Raw genomic sequence first — 10,578 nt, forward strand, 5'->3', positions numbered from 1 at the left:
TTCGAATTTCTACAAAACGTTCAGGCTCATAAAACGACCGCTCAGATAACCGTGTGGTATGGTCACCACCCCACTAACCACTTTATGCATCCCCATATGAGACAATCAGTATGTGTGTATCAATATAATATACTTATTTTTAATCTAGGTTTTCATTCAAATTGAAATTCTTTATCTTTGAATTGTACGTTTATATTAATTAGATATTCATTGTAAACATTTGAATGTCCATGAAACCTTCCAAAACATTGACACGGAAACTTTATTATTAGCTAACATTATATTTTGATTATTTATCCTTGTTGCTGGCTATTAAGTACAAGATTATACTGCACTGTGCTCTATTTATTTATTTTATCAGTTACCAACCCGGATTTATGATTTGCAGATAGTCGTCAAATTTTTACGACTCTTTCTTACATACAAAATAAATAGGCTATTATGATATTTAGGTATAATATAAATATTGATATGTTTTTGTACAGGCCCAGAATGTTAGTTTAATTATATGGAAATAAGAAGATACACTATAGGAATGAGATGCACCTTGCACTGCCATGCACAGGTACTTAAAATGATATGCGTGTGTGCGAGTTAAGGAGAGAAGCGAGAAGGGCCATGTCTGAAACTTTTAAGACAGGGTGGTTGAAACTTTGACAACTGGTCACTTGGTAAAAAAACATGGGTACACAAGGTCACAAGACCTTGTGTACCCATGTTTTTGTACATCAACCATACGACAAAGCGAAGACGAGTACCATTCTTTATTCTGTGACGAAGGCATGAAGCTGTATAACGGTATCTCCCATCCACCACTGTAGGAGTCGTAAGTAAAAATTCAGACTATTTATACGATACCAGTGATGGGAATATAAATAAAACGAATAAATTTAAAAAATCTACTTTATTAATATATGACGTAACAAGTTTTCGGAACAATAATGGAATATAAAAATAATGCAATCATTGCTAGGGCTGTAAGATTTCTACTGTTTAATATGAAAAGAATATAGGAAACAAAAATTCGTACTATGAAGTCATCGGTGTATTGACACCATTCTACAATGGAATGAAAGAGATGGCACGATCTTTCCGCTTAAGTCCATCTCTATCTGTCAGAGCAATGAGCATGATTTTAAAACTTAAAACATCAACGATAAAGTAATTTTGCGAATAAATAAAACTTAGTTCTTATTACAAGAACGAAGGTATTACGTATAGGATAAGTAGTCCTTCTTTACTAACTACGATTAAAATCATTCTTTTCATTTTCATATTAAGGACAATTTTCTTAACGAAGTATCATTATGTCAGTTAGTATACTTTTGACAATTAAGTAGAAACGTACAGATAAATGTATAACATTTATAAGAATAAAAGTACATTTTTTTCTACCTAGTTCATAAATTGTCTAATATAATAATAATTAATAATAAAGCCTTTAACTGGCCCTCTCTCACAGAGATAAAACGAGCATTGCTCAGACTTGCTCACAGCAATATAGTAATTTCAAATTCGATATTCCATGAAGAAAATAAAATTACCTACTTCTTTCTATTCTATCATTAACATAGTGAACCTAAACTTTAGAAAATTATAGGCCATGAGCCCATTCAGACCAAGGAAAAATCTCAATTCTTTTTGAAAATACTTCAATACCTACTATCACTTCTTGAAATAGACATTACGCTGTATATAATACCAAAAATAGATGAAATATTCATAATTGTAGAAGATACATACACACATTTAATAATTTATATCTCTCGGTCCACATTTTTGAGGGTCACTCGACTGGATGTCATAAAAGTATTACGAATCATTCACCCTGCTTCCATAATCTAAGCAACATTGCTCCATTGGAATGTATATTCTGCTTCAGGGGAAACATATCCAGTGTTTATATTCGGAAGCTCATTATTCATGTTGCGCGGTATACTGGCGTTAATACTATTTTGGTACATAGTATTCAAATTGGATGTGGCATTAGGAAAGTTACTCATGGTGGATGATATATTGGGATGAGGCAAGATGAATCCCTGTTTATTATTTTCCGACAGTCTGCTTGTTTTTGATGAAGATATCAAATCAGGAAACATCAGTCCTCCAGTTGTTTTGTCATTCATACTACTAATTGCAAATGCTGGTACACGTTCAGGAATATCCAATTTCTTATCTTGATTACTCTTGTAGGATGCAGGGTAGAACTCAGGACACACCCATTCTTCCTCTGATTTTTCATTTGTTTTATTCTTTTGCGGCGCTGGAACGAATTCAGAAAAGGCCCATCCACAATTAGCTTCGTCATCCAAATGTTCAGAACTCACGAATTCTGCATTCGTATTATTCTCGCTATTTTTCTTGTAAGACGCTGGGTAAAACTCGGGACACACCCATTCTTCTTCTACCTTTCCATTTTCATTACTATTATTCGACGCAGGCATAAATCCAGGGACAGTACATTCTGACTTCATTTTGCCATCCAAATTAATTACATCGGATTTCTTTGGATTATCAAGTAACATCCCTGCCCCGGATGTATGATCAGTCATATTCCTTGTATTGCAGTTTTTTAAAATAACTGGTAATATCCTGCTGTTCTTAATTTCATCAGTTTGACCAATCATATTGGATGTTGGAAAAGTTTCCGGTAGAAAATATCCTGCATCAATTTTGGCACCCATATTGGATCTTTTAAGATCGTGGGAAAACATACCCCCTCTCTCCCTTTGGTCAATTGTGTTACTCATCTTGGTAGTTGGAAAAGTTACAGGTGGCATAAATGCTGCATCTGGTTTAACATTCATATTACTCACATCGCATGATAGAATATTTTGAGGTAACAAATTTCCTTCGCCTCTTTTGTAATCCATATTACCCATATTTGTGTTTTGTAAAATATTGGCTAACACCCTCCTTTTCTCTCCATGCTGTTGATCAACTTTAGTAATAATATTGAAAATTGGGCCTTTTGAAGGTAACGAATATCCTCCGTCTGATACGTAATTCTGTATGTTTACATAGGGTGTTGGATCAGGTGCTGGTAGTATCCACTTGATTATTCTATCATCAGAATTGGATGATTTTATATTACGGAGAGCACTTTTCGATTTCATTTTCTTTTTTTTGCTTAACATGGGCGATAGATTACATTGGACTTTCGACGTATCCATGTTTTGAGAGACTTTCTGCAAGCGACAACATGTTTAAAAAAATGTTTAAACACCAATAACATTTTTTTTAAACAAATTGCGCAAATTGTGGACTGATGGTAATGGGATGCAATGCCAACTGCCACTGAGCGAAGAATCGCAACAATATTGTCCCATGCCCGGGACATACTGCTAGTACTAGGCACAGTGATTTTTGGCAACACTGACATGTATTATTAGTGTGTCGCGTACCACATAAATCAAACCAAGAAATTATGACATTTTACATACAAAACAACATTGCTGTGACAGGCCGCATGCTCGCTTCCAGCTCAACAGATTGAACCGGGTGGTTTTCACCGTATTGCGAAATCCAGAGAAGCCAGAAAAAAAAAAAACATTAATTTCTACAAGACACAAAAAAGTAAAACATTACAAAAAAAATTAAAACCAAAAAATATTTATTTTAAAAATAATAATAATAAACTCATACACAGAAAAAAAACACTACGTGTCTTCATTTTCACTGTTATGGCTGTCTACCGTACTAACATCATTGCGTTCAGTTGGCACCGCCGTTGTGTCCATGGCGTCCTCGTTCTCCAGATTATTCTTTTTTTCTTTCTTTCTGGCATGGTTTTCTTCGAACCTCCTAATGAATTCCGCTTGCCCCTCATAGCCCGTCGGCACTTCCAGCATATAGGCTGGGTGTATTTTGACATCTATAAAACAAATAGTATGCTGAACAAAGCTATACCGTGGGGTTATTATTTCATCGCTATACTTATAATAGCGATGAGCCAGTTAGTATGTAGCGCAGCAGCAGAGTCATAAGGAACTCAAGAACAATTCGCCTGTAATTTAGACTGGGTCCCGATCCTGCTATTAACAAAGGCCGATGAATGAATAGCAGTTGGAATAAATTTGAAACTATTCCTATTCTCTTAAGCATTTTTTTAACACAATAATTGGAAATTCATTGTATTGACCGTGATGAAAAATGATCAGAATAATACGAGTAGTGTGAATTTAATCCAATTGCCAGTAATTCATCGGGCATTTTAAATAGCAGAATCGGGGCCCTGGGTCACTTAATGAAAACCATTGTCGCGAAAAACTGAGGGCCAACAAATTGCAGTAGTGGAAGAGACACGTATCTCTACGAAGTGTAGTGTGCTGTTGCTCTTTCAAAACTATAATACTTTAGGACGTGAAATTTGACACTGAACTTATACATTATTCAGACTCGGTTCATGGATGTTTGTGTAAAGATACATAATTTTGTTGCAAATACCAAACAGATGAACAGTGAAGTTAACGTGTGGAATCAGTTGAGACATTTCAGATTTGACATTAAACACGTAATCAGTTGAACCATAGTGTTATAATGAAGACATTCTGTCAAATAAACATCGGTACACTCATATTATACAACCTTTCGCGGTCAGTAACAATAGGCCCGGAAAGTGGTCTCACCAAGGTTGAAACTCTTGCAAAAAATTGTTGATTTTCCCATGACAAAACATTCTGTAAAATACTAGTGTACAAAAATTTTACGCTACTTTACTTACACAAGAAAATTTTTTTAAAAACTGGTAGACCATTTTCCTAGTCGACCGTACAGTCGGCAAAGAAACTTGATGAACACATTCAGATTAACGGATGTAATTTTTTTTTTAAATATTTATTAATGTTCAGCAGGTTTTAAGTAGAATTACTGCTGAATATTACTGAACAAGCTACTAATATCTGATCATATACAGGATCCGACTTAATCTGATAATGTTTTTTAGATATTTTGCTGACTGTACGCCGTATATACGTTACAGTAAAGTTTTCCTGTTGCTCCTAATTAGAAAGGGCCCATTATAATATTGACTTCCATACTTGGCGGGCCATAACCTATTAACATCTCAGACACATAAAACATACCTTGAAATGTGCAAACATACCTTGCGAATTAAAAAAAGTTGTGAGTGTATTGCCAATCTTAAAAATGTCCTATAAAACTGGAAATATTAACAACATGTTTTTAACAACGCTCTGTGCAAGCAAATCAACAACTTTCTTAAAAGACAGACAATAAATCATATTTAATTGATGTTCTAAATATAAAGCGACAAGCGTTTTCTTAAGAAATAGCCAATTTGGACGATTTTTTTTTTATTTCCGAGCAGGTTGTAGATGTCTAGCGTCTGTTTAGATGAACAGGCGCAGACGCAGGAATTTCGTCATTCGATTATCAAATGAACTCTGATGACCTTTCGATTACCATTTCCGTTTGTGATTCAAGTCCCATATGGTGCACACGTGTGGTAACAGGCTAAAGATCAGCTACAAAAAGCATTCGTAATGCATGTAGTAATGTAGTATATCACAGTATTATACAATATACATAAATCAGTGTAAAATCTGCAGCAATATTAGACATCCTGCATAAGCAAGACCGCAATCATTATAAAAGTTTGGCAGTGATCATATTTTTGCAAGACACCTAATAAGGCGATGAGTCAGATTCGCAAGCGAGGAGCAAAGCTTGATTTGTAATGAGAACAATTACAATAGTTAGTCAACAGATTATTTGAATAATTAAACAAGGTATTGATTCGCCAGCATTGAATGTAATACATGAATGAGAATGTTGGGCCTATAAGCTGCTTTCAAGAATAACTTTCGCTTGTACTTGGACGGTTTTATTATTGAACTCTGATAAATACCTTTAATTAATTCAGGAACCATATAAGGATACAGCCAGCCCACCAGAGGTGTTTGTCCAGCAAAATATTGGGCTTTCTTATGATAGAACAACAAACCATCTAATCCAGGATTGTGATTCGGAAAATGAGGCATTGTTGACATAAATCTGGAAAATTAATAATGTTGTAGACAGGACATCATTATGTACTTTTTAATTAAATTTCCTTTTTCAATCAAGGTGATGGTGTTGGAACAAAAATAGGAACAATACTTGAAATAATATTTTAGTCAGACTTCGAATCTAGATAATAATTTTATAAATAGAAATGTAATATTGTCCCATTGATATAAAACGCATTTCTATGTATATTTTTGTTACTTGTAAACTTACCACTCGAAGCCTATTAACTCATTATTAACTATGAACTCAGTCAATTAATTAACATTTGAACAAGTAGCACCGCAGAGCTAGAATTAGTAATAGGTTTATACAGTACTTACCCATCAAATGACTCTCGACTACATGAAACTTTAGGAAGTAACTTAAATATGATCCTGTTGGTGTTAGTCAGTGTTGATAATCCAGGAATTTCGAGGAGCTGTGACTGTAGCCAAAATTGTCTAAAGTCAGCCTGCAAAGAGAAAAATAATATGTAAAGAAAGTACTGAATTTCAAAAGCTAAAACTTAATTAGGGATTTCAATAGGGTATAAGATATTTTAGAGTGGTAGTCATTACTTGTCAGCAGTGTATGAAGTTGGCAAATAGAAATGCGAAATTCTTTACATTGAAAGCAAGACCTATTACCATGATTTAATCGGGTCATTGGATAAGTCAACATATTAAAATTATACAAATTAAAGTCTAAAAATAACCAGATTTTGTTGTGGTCTGTGTTCAATACATGATGTGCGGGTTCATTCGAAATAGAGGCAAAGTTACCTTATCTTTAGAAACTATTGACAAATGGTGAAGGACAACTTCGTGAGGAAACTTGGATCCATATATCCTACTACTATTATAAAGGCGAAAGTTTGTAAGTATGGATGTATGGATGTTTGTTACTCTTTCACGTAAAAACTACTGAATGGATTTGAATGAAACTTTACCACAATATAGCTTATACATCAGAATAACACATAGGCTACAATTTTTGAGGTTTCTAATGTGAGGTCGTAAAAAAACACATTTTTTGCGCTGACATTGCAAACGCTGACTGAATCCTACAAGATAGATAGAAGGCATCTTCTAACCACGCGGACGAAGTCGCGGGCAACAGCTAGTTTCAATATAAAATCGCTAGCCAGTGAGCTGAAGTGGTAATCAATGCTCAAACCCTATACAGAAAGAGGAGAGTCCCCAGCACTGGGCCGTACATAAGCTGGTATTATAATACTGCAAAGTAAAAACATTATAGTTACCTCTCCATCAGTCATAGGCTGACTATTCCATGCTAATAAGTCTAAAATAAACACAGTTTTTAAGCTTTCTACATGAAAGCCATCCAGTATGCAACAGCGATTGTTACTCCGGCCTCGATTGCCCCCTGGAAGAGCTGTGCTGCATTGGAATCTGAAGTTTCCGAACTTTGAATAGAACTTGGTTGAGCCCTATAAAATAAAAATATTCATTAAATATTTGTTGCGTAAAATATACAATACATAAGAAAATAATTATACAAATAATGTGATGGGACTATTCAAAGCTCTGACAAGAGTTGAGCCTGTGACTTCAGGCCAAACTCTGTTATACTTCTGAATAAGCTACCAAAGCCTCTGACCGAGCGTTCAAATCGTACCAAAACATTGTGTCATGTTGTGCTGTTTTGTTTATATATGTGTTGCCGCATTTAAAGTCTTACTTACATTACTAGCTACTATTAAAGTCCGTACACCTTTAGGGCAAGGCGTTACTGTCCAGTTCTCATGGAAATCAGCTGGTTTTTCTATCATCCATTCTGACATCATAAGTACATTTTTGTAAGATGCTTTTGTGAAACCAGCTACATAAATGTTTGGTCTATAGGTGTTCTGAAATACAATGAAATGGTTTTAATTTGGTATTATGATAATGTTAAGAGGAGCCTGTGGCTAAGCTATAACCACAAAAGTGAATCGATCACAGGTTACTTGACGCGAATGGTCCGTGGATGGGTGACCATCTTTGTCATAACGAGTTCCTCCGTGTTTCGGAAGGCGCGTTAAATTGTGGGTCGCAGCTGTTATTCTTACATCTTTGACAGTTGTTACAGGTAGTCAGAAGCTTGAAAAGTCTGACAAACAATCTAACCAAGGGGTATGGTGTTGCCCAGGTAACTGGGTTGAGGAGGTCAGATAGGCAGTCACTCCTTGTAAAACGCTGGTACTTAGCTGAAACCGGTTAGACTGGTAGCCGACCCCAACATAGTTGGAAAAAGGCTAGGCCGATGATGATGATAAACAATTTTAAGCCCTTGCCCTTTATTCCACACCAAAGAAGAGCCCTCCTAGCCTAGTACCATTTCTGTGATTGATAACAACAATGAATTTGAGCTAATAATCAAACCTTTCTTATATGGGAAGAGTAGCAGTGAGACATTTATACACTTGTATTACATAAAAAGCAACATAACCTTATCCTGTCATCAAAATAGATTCAAGCATTCTTTGTTAAAGAATGTAGAAATGTTACTGAATCAAAGGTGAACTGGGTGTCTTTGTGCATGTGAGTTGTATGTTTGTAATCCCCCTGTGACACAAGGAATTAATTCCTTACAGCGGGAGTCTTTTAAAAAAAGAATAAAAAATAAAGGGACAGATGGATTCGACAGAAGAAGACTATGATAAGAATAAGCTGTAATCTTTTCCATAATAGAGTAAAAATGGCTGACTAGCCAAAACCAAAACCTTCATATAGACAATAACCAACATGCTGACTAAGCGGACCAAAAAGGAGGCCACATGCAGAGAAAGGAGTATACAAACAAGTAGTAGGATGAGAATTGGATCAGGTCAGTTCATTAGAGTAGTTCTCGCTAGTAGGAAAAAGAAGATATTCTTTCTTAACACCTGTGTGCCAGCTGTTAGGCAGTTAGTCATTGACTTGGCCTTCAACATCTATAAAAATTCACATATTTTATAAAAAAAATATTGACTGTCTTATAAACATGTAACATTCAGATGAACAAACTGAGTTAGATAGGTGATCTGTCAACGGTAATAAGAGTAAAAGGTGAATAACAATTCTAGGCTAAGCTGTGAAGATCTTTTCCAAATTATAGGAACAATAAGCTAAATATATTCAGGTACTAGATTAAAAATTGAAAAGCTCTCACCTTGTAGTTATTGAAAACTTGTTCATCACTATTATCCTCATTTATGATATTCAAAATACCTCGAAATGTATCGACTTTGCTGTTGCGGTGGCTGTAACAGATAGAAAAGAATGTTATTTTTGTATTCAGTGTTGTGAACAATAATCAATAATTTAATTTTAATTTATTTTCTCACGCTCACAATTTTTGTGTATTCAGAATTTCCTTTCGCCTCTGCTCTTGGTTTTTCAATTTTCCCCAATTTTTATAATAGCCTTCAAAACTCTTTTTACAATTGCTTTCAGTATCAGAATCAATGATACTAGTAACAAGCTTTTCTAATACTTCGTCCATATCCATCGTGCATAGGTAAGTTTAAACAAAAATTAAAAGATAGAATAATATATGTCTTTAGAAAATAAAGAACTACTGGTTTTAAAAACGGCTATAGCCTCGGCTAAATCCAGTCACAAACAGTAAACACTTCTTCAAAAACGAAATAAAGTATTTTTGTTTTGACTTTGACACTTGTTGAAACATACCACAGATTAAATACAGATTGTTGATAGTAAGAAGTACCTATTGAACCCTACCGATCGATAAAAAGCTGGAATTTTTTATTTTGGTGAAGATTTTTCAAAATCTGTAGCAAAAAAAAACATTTTTGAATGTAAATGGCTCTATGAAATAAAATACAACGTTGAACTTGAACATTAACAGTACAGTATGTATTTATAAATCAATTGATTTTTAAATCGAAAATATCAATCGATTTGAAATCTTGTTTATACTTTACATAGTTCTAAATTACTTTTTATACCTGGATATGCATAATTACATAAAAAACTATCTTTATTGTTGTGTATTATAAGTTGAATAAGAATTTAAAACTACCATTTTTTTTTGCTGGCAAACCTGAAAGTGATAAGAAGTTGTAGAGATAATTAGAAACGATATCTCATTCGACCTAATTAGGCCAAGTTACGTTATTTTTAGTGCGTAGTTGGTTGGCGGGACGTTTAAAATGCGAGACACCTTTATTTACGACATGGAATTTATTTAATTTTATCCTTTCAAATTAATCTTTATTCATTCTTTTGAACATAACACGTCCAACTTAAAGTTGCACGGGTCGCTGGTTAACTATATACCTACTCATAACCACTGTCTTCTTTTCCGATGTAATAAGTAAAAGACAAAAAAGCACTAATTTATAAAGAATAATGGAAAAGACTTGGAGTTAAACATAAAATAAAAATTCTAGTTTTTATCTAGAATTTTTGTATCCAATCGATCTATTGGTTTGAATATTTTTTGGGATTTGTGTTTCGTTAAAAAGTTCAGTGCTCTTTAAAGTAGTAGGTACTTTTCGAGTTGTGAAAGCAAGATAGCGCATGACTTTGCGTATAGTGGCATCTCGTTTTATCTTTAAAAGTT

The 10,578-nt window shown here is 34.3% G+C and overlaps 1 protein-coding gene across 1 annotated transcript; it reads right to left on the bottom strand.

Moving 5' to 3' along the window:
• Positions 1-889: 889 nt before the first annotated feature.
• On the bottom strand, positions 890-9,678 carry LOC113496562. Its single transcript, XM_026875821.1, has 8 exons — positions 9,344-9,678; positions 9,163-9,253; positions 7,715-7,879; positions 7,271-7,459; positions 6,351-6,481; positions 5,870-6,015; positions 3,705-3,874; positions 890-3,188 (listed from the first exon to the last, which is right to left on the bottom strand). The coding sequence occupies exons 1-8, from the start codon at positions 9,499-9,501 to the stop codon at positions 1,842-1,844; spliced, it is 2,397 nt and encodes a 798-aa protein (XP_026731622.1). The 5' UTR covers positions 9,502-9,678; the 3' UTR covers positions 890-1,841.
• Between the last annotated feature and the right edge of the window lie 900 nt (positions 9,679-10,578).

Source organism: Trichoplusia ni, chromosome 8 (genome assembly GCF_003590095.1).
Source record: "Trichoplusia ni isolate ovarian cell line Hi5 chromosome 8, tn1, whole genome shotgun sequence".
NCBI lineage: Eukaryota > Metazoa > Arthropoda > Insecta > Lepidoptera > Noctuidae > Trichoplusia > Trichoplusia ni.